This window comes from Opisthorchis viverrini, assembly GCF_000715545.1.
Source record: "Opisthorchis viverrini unplaced genomic scaffold opera_v5_415, whole genome shotgun sequence".
Classification (NCBI taxonomy): Eukaryota; Metazoa; Platyhelminthes; class Trematoda; order Opisthorchiida; family Opisthorchiidae; genus Opisthorchis; species Opisthorchis viverrini.
This window is the reverse complement of record NW_008752070.1, coordinates 47,120-67,617: the sequence shown is the minus strand read 5'-3', so window position 1 is coordinate 67,617 and position 20,498 is coordinate 47,120. Positions and strand designations below refer to the sequence as shown.

At 42.6% G+C, this 20,498-nt stretch overlaps 1 protein-coding gene across 1 annotated transcript; it reads left to right on the top strand.

The window, feature by feature from the left end:
* Positions 1-8,426: 8,426 nt before the first annotated feature.
* On the top strand, positions 8,427-20,132 carry T265_15260 (hypothetical protein; the record flags this gene model as incomplete). The annotated part of the gene is given in 5 exon segments (XM_009177312.1): positions 8,427-8,666; positions 8,671-8,958; positions 12,542-12,699; positions 13,591-13,778; positions 19,876-20,132. Coding segments are annotated over 5 exon segments (1,131 nt in total).
* Positions 20,133-20,498: the final 366 nt, after the last annotated feature.

The following is a 20,498-nucleotide window of genomic DNA, read 5'->3' as shown; positions in this document are numbered from 1 at the left end:
AACTCACATTGGTTGACCCAACACACAATTTCACGGTCAAGATTCCTTTGTATAAATATTTTTTAACTGTTTGAACCCACAAGGACTGTGGTTAGCTTTGTGTTTTTGGAGGTATATGCAGCCACACCCAACAGTGGAGTTGTTTAACAGACGGAACACGTAGTAACTGCATGATTTATTTAGTTTATCGCAACTGAATAAACATAAAACCTGTACAAACCGGGTCTTGATCGAATTCTGTAAACGTGTAAACTGGGGCACCTTTAGGTTTCTCAAACCTGTGGGTGGGTTCGAACCATGGGATTTCGGTTCAGAGACTTGTACATCAAACGTCCGACTGACTTCCAGATCCACTCCTAGCTGAACTTTGCTTTCATCGAAATTTTGGCCGATGAGACTCTGGTTGGTATTTTATGATACCGAGAAATAACTCAAACTTCGGGAACTAAAGGAGAACGGATACTGCAGGATGTCAGGATTTCACTCACTTTCCGCACAACTTGAACAAATGGGAAAGTCACAGATGGTGGTCCTAGACTGGAAGTATCACGTTTAAACACAAAGGAAAGTAGGGATATTTACAGTTTCATTTATAATCTGACCATGTTAGGGGGTGGTTTGTGTAAGAGCTGTCATTTAGCACGATTTGATAGGTAATCTTTGACCATAAACTGCGGTCACCAGGTTACGCCCATGAAACGCTCACGTGTCTATACTTACACAGAAGCTCCCCTCCATGTCAACAGACAATATACTTGAAAAACGATTGCTTAATGCCTTTTGGGGATATTGGCTGCTGTGGGATTTCAGGAAACGCCACTTGATCTTAGAAATCATTTTACACCGCTCAGCCAAGCAACTGAATTTTGTTTGTTCTAGTACATGGCTGATGCCCGATTAAACCATCTTCCAACAAATTTGATTGGTCGGTTCAGCTTCCTTTGAAATAGCAGCTAGTACCGATCTTTGAATGGTGTCACTGATGAGACAAAAGTACTTCGGTATATTCAGTGGACCTCCAGGTGAAGTAGACCGAAGAAACCGCAAACGGTGAATGCCTTCGAATGTCGATTTCCTCCTTCTATGGAAAATCACTAGAGTAGGGCTATATTACTGGAACAGGTGCTTTGATATTGACCAGTATTCCCACAAGAGTATATCAATCACAGACCCAAGTAACCGTTATCACTACTTCTTTCTGTATTTTGGAGAAAAACACGAACCTTCACAAGTGGATATTTCTTCGATTTGTGAAGTTGATTTTGTGCGTCGTTCAAATTTTGAAAGGGGTCGTTGTTCTTCGTACCACTGTATGTAAACAGCCCTGCAGCTGCATCTAGCTACGCATTTTTTCTGCTAGCAACTGATTAAGTGGATCCCAAGAGCTTTTCTTCGTTTTTGTAGTTCAGTGCTTCTGGGCGATCTTGTAGGGATTCGTCCACAGAACAGATCTTCATAGAACCACGTTTTGGAGTACACGCTTCACCACTGTTTGTTACTTGGGTGGAAGATCCTCATGGCAATCTGTATGTTACACTATGAGGCATACTTTAAGCACACCGGCAAGTTCACACAAACAACTGCTCTAAAACGAATGGATCATCGGCTATATCAAACTACCGTCATCTACAAATAATTCCTAAACATTTACCTGAGGTCAATCCAGCCTAATTTTTTCACTAGCGCTTTCACGCATGGTAAAGTTGCACAGATCTATTCGAGATTGGAGACTTTATCGCAAAATCATGCTCAGGTAAACAATCAGTGGCAAGTTAGGGTGGCGTTACAAGGATATTTAACTGAATCCGGACTGAATACCTTATTTATGCCATGCTTTTAGCACACCTAAAACGTCTGGTTGATGATTACTGGAGGCTACAGCTTCGGTCGATTTGACTGCGTTTCGAACTAGCACCGTCTAGTTTGCAAGTGGGTGTTTTCTTTACATGAGCCTAATTCATCGTTCACGTACTGAATACTGATGGATATTCAGGAACCAGGCCTATCTGGTGAGTTCAAAAGGGGAATAATTGGTATTAGGCTGTCCAAGACATCATACCAATCTGACAAGGGATCTCACAACTTACTGGTTGCAGCAAACACCGTTTTTGGGATCCGTCGAACTGCCAACAAACAAAACTCTCACCTAGTTTTACACTGACATTCATTTATACCAACCAATTTTTTATAAAGACTAATAAGAATCTGAAATTTGGCAAAAGGTCTTCAAGCCAATAACTGTTTCAGTTAAAACACGAAGAATTTTTTCATTACATTTCGCACTTGGCAAAAGGTCTTCAAGCCAATAACTGTTTCAGTTAAAACACGAAGAATTTTTTCATTAGCATTTCGCACCACCTAGAAATAAATTGAACGTCAATGTAATCCTTAAAATGTACGATCGATGTAATGATCTCTTCTGCAAGCAGGGGCGAAGGTGGAACGAGTAACACTAGTAAATCATGAGAAGTGGAGTCAGGTGACATAACGATAAAGTTACCTGGCCCCAGACGATCAAATGGAGGGTCTCACTGTCCCAGTTTCAGGTCACGTGTGTAAAATGATACGGTTGAAATCACCTACGTAACAATTCAGGAGTCCAGCGAGCATGTCAGATGTCCGGAGTCCAGACGTCAGCGCGGCCAAGTGTATTTACTGCTGATGGGCTACAATAGGAGCAAAACTCTAGTCCAGTACTTGATGTGAGCTTGGTGGAACAATTGTGCCAGAACAGGAGAAAGACCGTTCAAACGAGAGTGATATGGACGGGAATTCTGCAATTCTCGCAGCCACCTACAGCTGCTCAGTTGCTAGACTGTAGGAACCTGCCCGATGTCTCACCAAATACCCGTAGTAACTTGCAATCCACTTTCATGTGGGTGCCACTGGCAGACACGTATTTGAACATTTAGTGAATAGGCGTCACCGAAAATTGCGAATGGGTGAGCCTAACAGATTGAAATGTAGCCACATCATAGAAACCATGACAGTTGTGGAAATTTAGCCAGTTCAAACCGGCTGGTTCTACGTTGCAAGCTGAAAAAATGAGAAACGCGGGGACAGAATATCAACTGTGAATAAGTCCAGAATTTCGTGAACTACAATCATTCACAAATCACATTGGTATTAACGCGAGACTGAGCTAAATCTTTCGTTTCTCAGAGTTCCTTGATCGCATGTGTTGCACAAAAGGCTCCCCTCATGTCTGGATTGGCACTACAGGATGTATCTATGACACAACACAGTCGTAGGCTCTTGAGACTCTCGTTAACAGCAGTGTAATTTGCAATTGAGTGTACTTCACCATTTTGCTAGAGTTTAAAGCTCATGCAAAACCCGAAGTTGATGAAAACTCGAGGCTACGACTGCCTGTTAAGCACCAAGAATGGCATGGGCTGCTGGAGAGTTTTCATCAACCTCATGAGTAGTATGATGCTTCAAACTTTCAGATTTATTTTCAACCAGTTTGATGCATGGGGTAGGTTCACAGTCCACCATGCAATGGACTACTCAAAGTCTCTGCTGCTGAACACTTCATCGGTCCACATCATGCTCAAAGAATTTTAGGACAAGTATTCTGCAAATTTTTGTTGTTCAATTTGAGCAAAGAATACTTGGTAAGACAACGACGCTTTGACATGTTTGAAGGTCACACAAACTGGACAAACTTTGATCGGTTTTTTGGTGAGATTCTTAATTTAGGAGAATGAACTGTTGAAATAGTTGATGACCTAAGTTTTGAAAGGCGGTGAATCACTAACTTTAGTGAAACCAAACCAAATCGTTTGCTGACTGATGTCATTTCAAAGGAATCAGTGTAGACCTAGTCTTTAAACAGTTGCTTAGGTTAGCACCAGGTGGGTGTACATTGTGTGAAACAACACCAGTGTTCGATTCGGGTCCTTGCAGGATTGTATGCGTCTCGATATTTTTGTACAAACTTTGCAGCAGTTAGTCTCGTCAAGCTTCACTGTGTGCAACCATCCTGAATCCAAGCATTGCTACATTCGAAAGATGACTCTTATCGAGCGTTTTTTAATTTTCAATGGAACGGCCCAATTTTTTCTAGGCCAAACTGCCAATTTCGGGAAGAAAAGACCTACTTTTATTTGAGTTTCATTTTTTGTGGACTCAAGAAAATACCTGAATGAACGATTCTCTTCGGTGATGAGCATATATGAGCAACAGTAACGAAAGTTGGGGACTGACCAATACGGGTAGAAAAAACTAAAAGTTTTGAGAGTGCAGTCTTCCACATTGTTTTATCTTGTATTTAGATTGATAGATAGGCGAACAGTTAAGTGCCATGGACCTGGTAACGTTTTCAGTAGTTTTGATGTTGACAGACAAAGGACAACACAAAGATACTACTATTCGTCGTTCAGTAGTCATCCAACTACTAGACGCCTGCGCATAGTAGGAGAATCACCAGCGATTTTCGCTAGACCGCAAGTGGAAATAAGATCGGCGGGCAAACGTGTAGTGACCCAAGCAGCCGGTCGTAACAGTCGAATGTGACATCAGTTACTTGTTCATCATCGAGGTACCGTCATCACCCGTCTATTCCTGTGAGTTTCAAACCACATACATATACATAGATAGAGGACAATTGCAAACAATTGAAATGTTGTTCCATCTCTTCATTATTTCACCGTTTCGAGTGAGCGACCTCAGAATAAACGGAGAGATGGCATCACCCTGTTCCACAAATGGCTGACCTACTTCCCAAGAAAGGAAGCCATAAGTGGAATGCCATGTGCCACTGGTCCAGATTTACCAATCGACTATTGCTCAGACAAGTATAATGTGGTTGACCTTTAGAGGGAACCCACTATCTTTTCAAATCAATTTGGTTTTCACGAGAGACTCAACTGAATCTCTCGTTTATGGCATTCTACAACTGAATGTGCTGCACACAGGCTACCTCATGTTTCAGTTGGCACTCTGCTTTCATCTCCATTGGGAGTTAGTGGGTGGATACATTAGGATCGCTTGCGTGTCGTATTGGCCAATGATTGTCCACCGTTACTGCTTCGTAACGCACCATTGACTACACCTCAAGAAGTTAACAGCCGGTACACTGACTCATCAGATTGGTGAATTATTTTTCAATGGTCTTCAGCTGAATTAGCCACATAATACAGAACGTAATTTGGGAATGTTCCAGTTGCAATTCCGAGTAGGAGATGGGATAAGCATATGCTCGAACAGAGAATATATTCGAGGTTTCAAATATTCACCGTTCTTGTTTGCAAAGTCTGAGTGATAATTTATCGCGTTTATTGCTCTCATTAATGTTTAGGTAGGTGGAGAAAACACTAGTTCTTTGCATCCAAGATGCGATCGTCATAATTGGGTTGCAAGGGAACTCGTCAAACGTCTCCGTCGCCTGGGACACACCGTCTTCGATGAGTTCAGAGCACCCACTTCGAAGTCCTTCATCAAACCTGACCTAAGCGCTGTTCAAGATCACCGAGCAACTGTAATAGACTTCAGCACAGTCTTGGATGGGCGCGAAGTGACTGTGTGGAATGAGAGGAAGCAGAAGTATGGCGCTGATGAATATTCCCTCGCAATAATCTCAGCCCCACATGCCATCGGTTGTGATGTCAACTTTTTGGTCCACCAGTCGATGATCATTTCTTATCAAGCGATCTGCTTTCCTCAGTTTGCGAAGTCTATTATTGAACTGGGGCTCCCTAAGGTCACAGTCAGTTTAGTTTTCACGCAACCTTGTGAGTAGTTTCCTTCATGAAGATATACTGCGATATCGTGAATATTGTGCCAACTGAAACATGAGGCGGCCTGTGTGCATCACCTTCAGTTGTAGAATATCATAAACTAGAGATTCATTTGAGTCTCTCATGAAAACCAAATTGATTAACAAATGAGTGTATTTCTCGAAAGCATTCAGCATTGTTTGCTTTACTTCGGTTGCTGATCTTTACACGTGTATTTCCATACCAAACATCCATCCATACGCTAGGATTCATTTTGTCCGACTGGGTCTGTTGGTGGCATAGCTTCGAATGAGACGCTACTCTCTTTTCATGTAATATTCTCCCGTAACCCATCCACACCCATCGCTTGCATTTAATATTTATGTTTGTGACCGTGCTCTCAAAAATAAACGGTGATATGAAAGGGGCCTGACGACTACTAGACAGATTTATCACTTGGTGGTAGCATTTGTAAACAACAGCAGTGAAAGAATATCGGATGTTTAAAGCATTCAGTGAGCAAATCCATCTAACTTACTGCTTTTCCCTGAGCAATATGAACAGTGCGGTGAGATGAACACAGCTGCTGAATAAATTCGCCTCCTCCTCCGCGAGAAGAACAGAGTAACGCAAGCAAAATAACAACTTATAACCGCAACAGTTTTTCTCAGTTGTCTCACGTGATGTAGTCCGGTCGATAAAACCCTGATGACCTTCGGGTAATGCGTAACATTGGCTCGCTTGGAATTTCTAGAAATTTCAGTCCCTTTACCGGATTGCGTATTACAGTTATCTGGAATGACAAATGAAGGTCAATGTTAGGCCCGGATGCGACCAAGTCTTCCGTGATTTATGAACCGAAGTTCCTAGCGGATGAAACTAAGTCAATGTAAGCATTGTGAGATGGTGCATAAATGTATTTGAGAAAACACTTTTGATTCCCGTCTGAGGTCTTCTGTCAGCCCTACTAACGTAAATTTCAACGCACCTGCAGGTGATTTGGCAGATGCAGCGACCGGTTTTGCTATTTTGTTCAGTAGCACTGAGAGTCTATCAGGAATAGTCTAACTTTGCCTCATGAGGCGTCCCTCGTAGTATCCAGTCAATTTTTTCCATTCTCAATAAAGTTATTTTGTAAAATTCTGGACGTAAGTGAAAATTCTATCATCACAGTTTGAAATACCGTATACGGTTTGCACTGGACCTCTTGCGCATCCCCTGGATGTCAGGTACCCCACGTAGACCCGATGGAATAAAAAAGTAGGGTGAACAGAAGGGGCCAGTAGCGAAGCTACCAGCAAGTCAAACTGATGTCTTATGACTGTTAATTCGAGTGATACAGCTGCGGTATTGATACCGGCAGATTAAAAGTAGCAAAACATACAAAAGTTTACCATCGTTAACGAATTCCCTCATCCTGTGCTGGAGTATAAGCCGAAGACGTGCAGACATCCGTCTGAGTTGTGACTTCATCGGCCTATCAGTTTGGATGGATCTGCAGAAATATCCGAAATGATGAATGCAAACCAATGAGGCCAGAAAGTCTGCCGTCTCTTGTTTTCCCGTCCGATTATATAACACCTTGTGATGAACAAATGTAGCTAATACCTCTCTAGCACTTTCGACCCGATTATGATAAGTCATTTCCGTGAATTGGGTTTAGGATGTAGCCTGAAAAACCGGTTGTGATAGCCGTTTTAATGAGACATTTTTGTGAGCGATCCCTTTTTCTTTTCAGAAGTCTCGTTCGAGGAAATCCTTCGAGCTCCACCAGATGGATAATGCGCCAGGTTTCTTTTCAGAAAAATGGAGATAACTTTGGAGGTAGATGTCTATTGGTCATTCCAGTGGAAATAATCGATTGTATCTGTTCCCGTAAGGCTCTACAAAACGGCATCTCCAGAATGGCTAATCTCTTCATCTGTCCTTCCTCACATATACTTCAGGTGCGTACTTGTGTCATTTTACAATTGTCTGGGATCAGCGCTAGGTCGAGCTTAGTACCATACCATAATAATCCCATCTGCACATCTGTCACGAAATTCAAAGCTACCCATTTCAATCGCTCAGCTTTCCTAGATTTCATTTTAATAAAAACCAACTTTGAATCTAATCAGGCAGTTTTGAAATTCTGCTTTCTGACTCTGTCCTTTTCAGTCAAGAGACAACCAGCTGTCTACAGCTGATGCGTCTTCGTGGAAAACTTTCGAACTTGAAACCTACTGGACGGCAGTCAGCACTGACCCTCATTCGTTGACTTGACACCTGCCTACCTAAAAGTGTATTGTTGTACTAAGTAGGAATAATCAATCAGTTAATTGGAGTTAGCCACCGAAAACCAGAATCGAAGGCAAAAAATTTCTGTGTAAAAAACGTTTATGCCTGTATTATTTCAACCGTGAGGCTTAACTACGTCAGCTAGACGGCGTGCTTTTGGCCTTGTTTCGGGACATCTAAAATGATGTGTAATTTCTCTCAGGCCAGTCCGTCTGGTAGTATTTCTCCCTTCTGAGCTTTGCAATACAAACAACGGAGATCCTGTAGCTCATCCCGTGTAGACAATCAACTGTTTTGTTGGCCTTTTAATTTAAGTCCAAGCTACAATTCAGCGGGTACTTTTTTCCAGTATTGATCCTTGCAGAACAGCAAGTGCAATCCCATTTGTCGACATGAAGTGTGATAAAATCGAACTGGTGTTAAATAGACATGCACGCAATTAGCGAATATACACTCATTTGCAAACTAATGTGGTTTCTTTTCGAGAGACTCACCTGGAACCCAGCTGAATCTCTCGGTTGTGATGTTTCCAGGCAAATGAATGCGCTGCACCAGGCCACCTCATGTTTCAGTCACTACGATATCCGAGATATCGCGATACTACTCATAAGGTTGCCGAAAATCCGTCGACAGCCCATGACCGGTCTCGCCCTTTTTGGGGCTCATCAGGTAGGCGCAATCCCCGGGTTTCCGTCAACCTTATGCTCTACTTGAAACCAAATTGCACGAAATGAGCGAATATACACTCATTTGCAAACTAATGTGGTTTCTTTTCGAGAGACTCACCTGGAACCCAGCTGAATCTCTCGGTTGTGATGTTTCCAGGCAAATGAATGCGCTGCACCAGGCCACCTCATGTTTCAGTCACTACGATATCCGAGATATCGCGATACTACTCATAAGGTTGCCGAAAATCCGTCGACAGCCCATGACCGGTCTCGCCCTTTTTGGGGCTCATCAGGTAGGCGCAATCCCCGGGTTTCCGTCAACCTTATGCTCTACTTGAAACCAAATTGCACGAAATGAGCGAATATACACTCATTTGCAAACTAATGTGGTTTCTTTTCGAGAGACTCACCTGGAACCCAGCTGAATCTCTCGGTTGTGATGTTTCCAGGCAAATGAATGCGCAGCGAATATACTTTGATTTGCAAACTAATTTGCACGATAGCGTACTACAATTGTGCATTTGAACAACAGTACATTAAATGAGACTGTGGCTCATGATACATACGAAAGTCCATTTTCATCTTCCAGTCTAAAAGTGGTTGACCAACAGTCGAAACTGAACGCCCTTGACGAATTAAACTGGTCATAGTGATGGCATTCCGATTTGGTGTACCGGAGCAACATCACTCAACCGTATTCATTTTTGTTCGCAGCACTTGCTAAGATACATCACAGCTGACAATTCAACGAAACCGTACTTTGGGAAAACCTCGCGGACTCCGTGAGTTATAAGTTAGCCAGCGGCATCTGTTCAGGCAACTGTCTTCCTCAGACAAATAGAATAACTTGAGATCCATCGTGAACTCGTTTAACGTTGGCATTCCGTATCTGATTTTTAGAGATACTTTCCTTCAGCTGGCTTAAGACCAGAAGCAGCGGTACGAAATGCAACATTCTTTAAAGTTGCATAGTCTTATCTTTATGGTAATGGCCAGCTGAGCATCGGAACTTGAAAAAGACAACTGCGCTCAGTTGGAAACTTTTCAACAATATGATATTAGTACCAGACCATGAACCGTAGATATCTTCCAAAGAATGAGAACATGGAAACTTGAACACTGTGATTCAATACCAGGAGTAGCAGCTCTCTTTCAACAGAGTGTTTTCACCATTGTGGTGATACTTTGTAGAGATTTAGGAATTCCGCGGAAACTTTCAACTTTTCTTTAAATCTTGCAGCTGCTTAGATCGACTAAGCAAGGGATTTAAAATGGTTCGATGGAATTAAAATCATAAAATATGAAACCATTTACTGAAGAATTAATTATTGCTACGATTGATTTGGTGTACGAATCACTGGACACCCACTCTCACTACTTTTAGGCTTTCGTTTGAATAATAAATCAAATCAAGCAGTATACGTGATCAATCTCGGTTGTGTAGTCAGGATATGTGTTCTGGTAAGAAGCGTGTTGTTCCCCACCGGTTGGGCCCATCATTCGAGTTTTGAAACGTTGTATTCCGTGTTCATTTGTCACTATTCTAATTGGCGCCCTACAGTACCCACAAACCGATTCAGTCCAAACATTTACCATGAGAGGAACATCTAAGGAAGTCGCAGTAATTTCCACTTCATCATTTCCACACCATCATCTTACAAAGAACAAGCACATATTTAGTGAACAATCGAATGTTGAAGGAAATAGACCCGACGGACCAGTAGCCAACCGAGTGAAAGCCATTCACATACTCACTGAGATGTGTGCAGCCTGATTGGTTGCCACCATATATGATCGTGCCACCTGGTTCCCATGACCGGCAGCTTTTGTGTTTCGGAGCGCGAGTCGTCATTATTCCTCTGTTCTTTGTACTATCCGGCGGGTCCGTTACATCTGGTATTAGGCAATTCTATCCCAATCATTTTCCCCACGATTACTTCCATTTTCGCATCGGTCGCTTCGTGTTCAGTTTCATGCTTTTCCAAAGAAGTGTATCTTTTGACGACCAATTTGATGATAGCGGATTAAAATAGCTTTCATGTTTCTGTCGTTTCCAAAGTAAAATGTTAAGGTATACGTTTATTTGACGCTCGAAGTCTACATTTTCCGACAGATGTCAAAGTGCACGCCATCACTAACCACCATCTCCTTTATCTACTTTCGGAGACGGTAGTGGTGATAAAGTGACCCAGGTTACCATCCAGGGAAGATTAAAAGTCCCCCCAATAGCTAACACTCCTTGTGTAGTTATATGATTGTACACGCGCTTTCTGCTCGCTTTAATTCTGACCACACTTGTCCCGGTACTCAGAAAATAAACTGCCAAACCTATGTTCTTTCGGTTCTCCGTGAATAGTTGACGAGAGCAAATAACTCACTGATACATTCATCTAACACATCGCGTTCTCCTTTTCAGCCCCACCTGGCTGCTATCCTCTAACTATCCACCCGCTGAGTTCGGATAATTTCCGTTAACACAGAGATGTTACGTAACTGGCGACCATGCAGGGATCAAATACGTAGTGTAGGCACCAGGGGACAGTGATTCTCCAAAAGTAGGGGTTCAAGACAACTTCTGTGGATGGAAAGCAGAAAAAAGCTCATGAGCCGAAGCCCAGTAATCAAGGTTGTACACCACCGATACTTACATGTAAATCAATCAAACTGGCACGCACTGTATAGTACCGCATATATATATGGCTGGGATCCCTTACAACAAATTCAAGTTTTTTCGCCGAACGAACCATTCCAACCAAGAAAAATAAGCTATTTGTCATGGGTATCAGCTGTCTAATAAGCGTGGTTGCATAGATCACTCATTCTGCCTCATTTATACCTTTGGCGCGCGATTCACATGTGCATCACGAGCGAAACAATATTTATTCATTCTCCAAATTAACCAACATCTGCGTAGCTGCCTATCATGAATTGTCTCATAAGTGCTGGATTTTTTGTGTGTAAAATACTGCTTGCTAAAATGGAGGCCTTTGGTGGCTTATTTTGTGAGGTTGCTTTGTAGAAAATCACATTGACTGGTGGTACGAGCGCAGTTGGACCCTACAGGCGTAAACTGAAACGCGAAACCTCGCAACATATCCAAGCAAACAAAGTGTAATTCTTTCTTGACTGTCTAATTGATCATATTTTCTGCTATATATCTTCTTTCCTTAAATTAGTCTCAAAAAGGATTTTTGGTTCTCACTTAAGGCGAATTTACTAAGTAGTGTTCAAGGATTCTTAAGCAATTGAGATTTCCACAATTAAGATCCCTTGAGGTAGATGTGACCAGTAAGTGGTTCAAAATCATCCGCCTTTCAAAAGTACATTCCGGTCTGGCTGGAGTTCCTTCATGACACAAAGCCAAGTGGACGTAAAATAATACCCCATAAGAGAGAAAATCATATAAACGACCTGTGTTGACGGAAAATGTACGCCCTGGACGTTCCAGACGGCTTGTTCTTGTCAAAATACGAAAAAGACTGGAGTATTTTACAATAGATTATAGGGTAGCAAAACATCAGTGTTTAACATTGATGGTAAACAGCCGGTGACAATGAAGTATCTCTTTTGTTACGCGAAGTCACTTATATGAGAACTTGACGTTAAGTGAAAGAGTAACCATTTACCTTTTTGTGTGAAGAGCTGTTTAGAGGAGTCATACGTACTCCAACTGGTCTCTTAAAACCAAAATATTTCGAAGTATTTTTATGAACACACGTTTCAGCTCATAAGCCATTTCAGTACACGCACAACCAAGTTACAAAGCTCATATAAACCTGAAACAAGAAGTTATGGATCAAAACCAGGGATCATGGAGACATTGATGGTGTACTTTCTTCACATTTTGATGAAGCATTAGCAGAAACTTCTCGACAGCTCACTATCGGTTTCGCCCTTCTTGGGACTCATCAGATAGGCGCTACCACAGAGGTTCCGTCAACCTTATGTTCTACTTCAACTCAAATTGAACTGATTTCAACAAATACACTCATTTACCTATCCACCGGGTTTTCACGAAAGACTCAACTGAATCTGTCGTTGAGGGAGACATGAGGACTCCCCCTCCCTGATGAGCCCCCAGAAGGGCGAAACTCAGCAACCTTGTGAGTAGTTTCCTTTATGAAAAGTCTAGTGTTGACTCCACCGACGGGTTTCGCAGACGACTGCCAAAAGCCAAACCTGATCAAACTCAGCTTGATTGGACCATCTAACCCTTTGTTTTATTTCAACTGCCGTGAATAACACTCCATAGAGAGTCGCATCGTTAGATGTGCTGCCATCCGCTTCGGATTCTTTGAACAGTGTAACTCCTCTAGGTAATCTTCAAGGTGCCAGTTGTTCTTCTTCACCTCTCTTTGGAATACTGCTTGTTTTTGTTTTTCCCCGAAGGGTACGAAAAAACATCGGTGAGAGGTTATGTTGGTGGGGTCCCGTGTAACATTGCTTCCCTTTCATTTTGACCAGCCAACAGGAGAACTTCAAGTCGCAAGGTTAGTACAGTATGTTAAAGACTTGTCCTTTCCTGCTCTAATCCCTCTAAATGACCACAAGTCCCTTACTTGTCCAGTCAAAGCGTACAAATCATTAGGTTTCCGGAAACTCTTTGGCAGTCCACGACTGGCTTTTTCCTCCCTATGGCTCGTCGACTAGAGCCTCATTACAGTTCAACTTGATACCACCTATTGATGTTTCAAGTCATGTATGCATGTAACTGTTTTGATCTGGTGCCTGCTTACATCTCCGCGGATCGTGACGCAAGACTGGTTACAAACTGTAGGGTACTATTGGTATGCACTTTGCACCCACAAAGTGTAAGGTCATGCTTGTGGACGTGTGGGAGGTCGACATGGACTGGACTCGGTACGTACGGACAATGGGGAACGATTGCTTCAGCTGTGTGCTGATCGCAGGCTGTTTTTATGCAGTACTAACTTCCGAAATAGCCGAAGTCGTCTAGCCACTTGGTGTCCTCCAACAACAAGCCGGCCACAAACTCAAATCGACCACATTGCCATCAGTTACCGATGGCGCGGGTCCATAACTGACTGCCGGTCGTTTTGGAACACATTTGTGGACTCTGACCACGCGCTCGTCCGGAGTCGCTTCGCCCTACGTTTGATTGTGTTAAGCTAGCACTAAGTCCCTCCCCCATCCACCTTCATTCTTTTCTTTACAATAAGGCTTTCAAACAAGTCATGGTTGTACGGCAGTGAAGCATCGGTGTTGAACACTGATGTCATGCTGTCGATGATGATGATGATGACCATTACTTAGATCCCCTGATGACCTGTTGGTTGCATGTGGCTGTTCAAAATAAATTATACGTTTCAAATAGACGCTACTTCGGATTTTGTTGGATCGCTATTATTAGACGGCAAATCAAAGCGGAAATATATGAATGTGTTAACTGTAAACAAAAACTGTTGATCTGTAGAGCACAGGAGAACAGGGTGTTTCGAAGTAATAGGGGGAAAAGCAAACGTCGCTAACATGAAGTTTAATCCAATGGGGAAAATGTCAGTACAAAATCAATATGAATCAGTGTGAATCGGTGTGCATATAAAATGTGAATAGCAAAGCGGAAGATTTTTCGGCGAATATCTGTTCAAAGCCATCCCTAATACAAAAGTTACGGTCACACACCGGATCTCCGGGAAAGGACATCACAGATAGTCTCAGACTGCTGAAATGAACAAAACGGTGAAGTGTAAAAATCTTCTGTCGTGCAGTCCACTCTTTCCACAGTAACTGAGTTCGTTTTTCACTGGATTTGGCCGTCCATCATGCTTTTAAATGAAATGTGCATGAACTTCGTCCATACTACTTAGTATCCACGACGTTTTCTCTCGTTTTTATGTTCACCTATTACCTTGGTGTGCAGAATTAGCACGGTGTAGAAGCATCACAAACCAGTGATTAGATTCTGCTCATAGGTCATTATTACTTTAACTGGCTAGTTTTTATCTGTTGAACAATTGTGATCTATCATAAGTGGAACAGTATGGTCAAAAACAGCCTTTTAGCTTGCGAATAACGCTGTCTCTAAAATGGACTACTTTCTTCCAGTTGGTACATCATGACATGATGCGTGAGATGTGAAAAAGGAAGTTGAATGAACACTGAAAAAGGTACTAGCCTGATGAGTGTTCGCTCAAAGAGAAGACTGACGTCTCTAAAATGTTAACCACAGGTCAGTCACGCTCTTGATTTATTGTTTAACGACTTTGGAGAGATTGCTGACTTGCATATCTAATGCAAAAGATACCAACTAGTACCATGAGCACCGCCTGTTTGTTAAGACCATAAACAATGCGCCCAACCTACACACGGACCCAATCAGGTAAATTGGATGGGTGCACTGAGTTCATGCATTGAAAATGAGCAGAGTCCATCAATTTCAAAATTGGGACCTCTGCAACCCTCCATGTAGCTGGACACAAACTTAAATTTGGTGACTTTCCCGCACCCTACATCCGGCAAAACCATAGGGGTAGAACGCCTCACCAAGAACACCAACTCAGTAACTTCTCGCAACAAACGATTGCAGGTGGACTACTGAGGCTGGATGAAAACAGTTTAAAGGAAACAATTTTTCAAAACTAATGAACAAAACAACCACAGTGCGACAAACATGGGGTTGTGGTGGCTTCCCCTCAGTCAACACCAAATCTCGAAGTTATTCGATCGTTTGGCCGGAACACATAAGTGCTGAAATTGTCAGTTTCTCATGCGCAATCAAATGTGCAGTACATAAACTTCTGGTTCTGCTTTCAAACCTGAGTTGACGAGGTGTCGCACAAAGCTAGGGACGAAAATTAGTTTACTGGCAGTGTGACGAATTACTCATAAAAATGTGATCGACCTTCAGTAAGTATTAACCCTGCGTGAGCTTCTGCTCAGGGGCTTGACAGTAAAGATGTATTGGGGTACCGAACGGTTTTTCATCTTTATCGGGGTTCATCGAGTGACGTAAATATGGGATTAGATAGCAGTCACTTTTGGTTGGCAATCATAAGCTCTTGATTTCATAACTCCATCCACCAACGATTCCTGGTCTAGGAGTGAATTTCTGCCACCGTAGAACTCTTGTACAACAAGCAATGACGAAACTGACCATAGCTTGTCATCCAAAACGTGGATATTCAGAACGTCACTGTATCCCCTCGTTCGTCCGTGAACAAAACGCGTGCCCTTCTTTTATTTTTACGACAAACTGTGTACTTAGTTACGCAAGAGTTGATTTTCTTCAGCTATTGATAAAGGTATCGCGGAAACCCACTAGATAAGCACTAGATGACGGAATCAAAACAAAGTGGTCGTTTCAGAGAAAACGTCGTTGCAAAGCGACAAGCCACAGAGACGTTTTACTATCTAACCGACTCCCTTCTAAGTCAGTCTATGTGGTTCACAACTGGAGGTGTAGTAGTTTACGCTAGCTTGGTATCGATTCTTACGACCAAATAAGTATTATCAAGTTCTAAGACTCATAACTGGGCCGGTAAATATCGTCTGGCTTGGAAATCGGCTGACTGCCGACCTATTTACCGACAAAATCTGATCAAGTCATGAGATTCAATATGACAAAATTCAGTCTTTCGTACCAGTATACTCAATGCCCCAAATTAGTCTGAAGCCAGTAGTACCGACAGTTACGTGGCAGTGACCGAACTTATCTTTGTCCACCAAATGAGCCCTAATAAGGAAGACAAAAGGAGCATGTCACGAATCAACTATGTGTGTTCAGCAACCTTATGAGTAGTACATTACAATATACGTGTAGAATATGACTGATGGTTCTGCCTAGATCTTCATCGACCGTCCACGACCGGTTTCGACCTTTTTGAGGCTCATCAGGTAGGCGCAGTCCCCGGGTTTACGTCAATCTTATGTTCTCAAAAAAACCAAATAAGTTTGCAAATGAGTGTATATTCGCTCATTTCGCGCAATTTGGTTTCAAGTAGAGCATAAGGTTGACGGAAACTCGGGTACTGTGCCTACCTGATGAGCCCCAAAAAGGGTGAAACCGGTCTTGAACCGTCGACGGATTTTCAGCAACCTTATGAGTAGTACATTACAAAGATTCACATGTAAAAGACTTGGTGTGGGCATGTTCAAGTACTTCTTGAGAACGAGTGGCTATTTGGAAGAATCGGTCACTTACAGATAGTTGCAAGCTTCTCACCACAAGAGCAGGCCTAAGCAACTTTCCGAGGCGAGAAAGTATAGTACAATACACCGCATCCACCCATAGTTCAGCCACAGTTGACTAAAGACAATGGGAAGCAGACAGTGAGTAGTGTGGCCATGAACACGTATTTACAAAGTGACTACTTGGTAACAAGAGACTCGAGTGAATCTCTCATCCCATCGGTTCCCCTTCTTACTAAGCTGTACGAGGGACGCCTCCTATTCTGTTTCAAAGGGTACTCAAGGTACCGGAACACTTCCTTTCATACGACATCGCTCACAAGTTTCCGGTAACATGAGGATCGGTGTAACCTCCCTCGAGGAATTCGTTATTCGAGCATCCAGTTTGATGTAATTTCCATGACCGAAGTGCGGTTAGTTGGGGCTGCCCAAATGAGAGTTGCTCACAGTGATGGTCAAATGCTCGTGTTTAAACGTGTCCCAAGTACCAGCCCTGAGGTCGCGATTTCGAAATTCTCTACTGGAGTTTTGTGATAATGATTCGCTGATGATTCCAAACAGGGATGAAACAGTAGTAATGTGCTTCTCGGCCGTTTAGCATGGAATGAACCCACCTACTAGACAAAGTATCATTTGAACATCAAAACGAAGCGTGCTTATTGGTGATGTGGTCACGAACCCCAAGTAGGTTAAAAGTGATACTGAACTGTTTAGTTTTCATCGACCTCATTAGTAGGATAAGTTGAAGGAAGAGCGAGTGTTTGTTCACTCAGCAGACCTATTACGCTGCAGCTTAGAATATGACGACTTGGAGCAAATGTGGACAATAACTTATTAAAATTTGTTTCAGTGCTAGCATGTGCTTTTGACAATAGGGTCGTGACTGAACTACCTGCAGCATAGTCAAGCCTTAGTACCGAATGGGAACATCAGGACGCCCGAGAGCGAGATTACCTTCCATAACTCTATCCAATTTTTTTGATGGAACACACCGGTTATGGAAACCTAACGTTTGAAAACCCGGTAAAGACTCTGCGTATAACCTGAGGGTAATTTTGAGAAGTCCGCTAGTTTATTTACTTTTTCAGGTGTCACTAGAAGGTAGACGAATGCTTCAGAAGAATTAGAAATAGGATAACTCAATTTCTTTGTCACGTACAGTTGTAGCAACATCTCAAACATGGCAAAGAGAAATCACAGAGAAGACTGAGTAGTTGTTTCAGCTACTCTAGGTGAGTTACTCTGAGAATATCCTAAACGTGATATTGTTGGTGAAGGAATAACAGATGCCAAATGACTTCCATAGCATGAACCGTTCTAATTTAGATGTTCAATAACCTTTCGTAGTCCACAGTTTTAGAGCTGAGTGACAGGAAATTTTAAGTACATTTTTGAATTCAGGTCCAAAAAATCAGTTAGTACATCAACTAGATGATCCGCTGTCTGGACTTTATAAGCTCCAGGTAAGCTTTTTGGTTGACGTTATGAAAAAACATGGGAATTTTCAAGGACGATTTGGCCCTGTAGTTGGAACGAGTCTATGCTGAAAAGCCAAGAAGCACTGGACAGCTGTTTCACCTCCGTATTGGGACCAATCAATGGTTCAAATCTCACGAAACTCCAGCAAATTTCGCGCTACTCAGTCATTCAGCATAGACTGGCCTCAATTAGAGGACAAAATCTTCGTTGAAAAGGTTTGTGAAAAACTTGCGTGGGCACTTTGAATCCGTTCACACGCTTCATGCGTGAGCAGCAGCTGTTTTTTAAGCATATTTCGCACTTTGCGGTGATTTAGAAGTATACTGCCAACGCTTTTTGCCTGTCTCAAAACCTTCTCTCAGTTGAAATCCCCACCAATCTAGGTCGCCTGTGTGTGCAAATAGCTGAGTTCTCAAGCTTAGGGCGATAGTGAAACTGCGTGTACAATCCAATGATGACGTTGGATCGGACTGAAAACCTGTGGATGGTTTGTTCGCCTGGTTACGAGTGCGATCATCTGCTGCCCCGGGGTATTAGTTTGCGTACCACTTAGTGCTGTCCACAACTGGGAGAGCTTTTGAGCTGCGATGGACGAGCCATTGACCTGAAGAACTTAGCAGTGCCGCCAACAGCCAAGTCGTGCAACGGGCTCAACTGAGGTGAGCTGCGTTCAGACGCCAGCAATAACTAACACTGATTGAAACTTTACGACACACCGATCACCTAAAACCTCTAACAGTAACTAGAATTACTGAATTTCTGATACTAGCCAGAAAACAATAAGTAGCTCAAAAGGAAGAATAATTTTATAAGATGGCACGGGCAGTCACGTGATGTGGTTTTCGTAACCAAAGAATCAGTGGGACTGACCAGCCACTCGTGGCCAAACGTTTAGTTGTTCCAGCTATTAGCCTTGTGAGTTCCAATCTTACTGAAAATCTGTAATCTACACAATGCTAATGCATCCCAGTAAGAATGAAACAGCTGTACAATGCTTCTCGGCTTTTTAACACTGATTGGCCCCATTGACAGGACAAAATCTTAGTTGATAATCACTTTTTGTGTTGTATAGAAATTCTACTCTACGTCACCTACAATAAACGCAGATACAACAATGCTTATGATGGAAGCAAGACCAACCACCCAGTAACTGGAAGATTCCATCAGTTGTGTTTGTTTATTTCAAATTATATTACGTTTTTCACGTATCGTGGGCGAGATGGACCAAGCGCTAAGAGCGCGAATTTACTGACCGGAAGGTTCGTGGTTCGAACCCAACCTCTGCCTCTCGACTTCCCCTGTCTGGGATTGGGCAACCTGGCAGTATCCCAGCCCTCGTGCCTCCTTCGTGTGACATGGAAGCTAGGTACTGAAAGGGTGCTACAGCTGAACGATATTCATGTATCATATTGACGTTTAAACAGTACCTACTCAACATAGCATCCGATGATATTTTAAGAGTTTTACCTCATCTGTCAAACTTTGGTAGGACGCCTAATTTGCAACTGACTAACCATTTTCAGTGAGATAGTGGGATAACAGGATATAACTTGCTCACAGGGTTGCTGAAAACTCTTTTACAGCTCAAGACCGGTTTCGCCCTTCCGTTTCGGGCTCATCAGATAGGCGCAGTCCCCGAGCTTCCGTCAACCCCATGATCTACTTGAACCCAAATTGCACTGTTTTCGAGAAATACACTCATTTGCAAATCAATTTGGTTTTCACGACAGACTCAACTGAATCTCTCGTTTATGATATTCTACAACTGAATGTGATGCACACAGGCCGCCTCATGATTCAGTTGGCACGATATTCGAGATATCCCAGTATATTTTCATAAAGGAAACTACTCACAAGCTGACTGAGTCTTATTTTGAAGAAAAGGATAAATGTGGATGGTGAAACTGCTTGCTGCTAGCCTGATGCGATCTTTCCGAGGGATTCATATGTCCAGACACTCATTCGCGCAAATTGTATAGAGATTGACAACAAAAGCATCGTTGACAACGATTAGCAGCCGCATCTTGCAGCGTCCCGAACCAGGCGAACATTCAGTTGTAGAATATCATAAATGAGAGATTCAGTTGAGCTGATTTGCAAATGAGTATATTTCTCGAAAACGGTGCAATTTGGGTCCAATAGATCGTAAGCTTGACGGAAACTCGGGGAATGCGCCTACCTGATGGGCCCGAAACGGAAGGCCGAA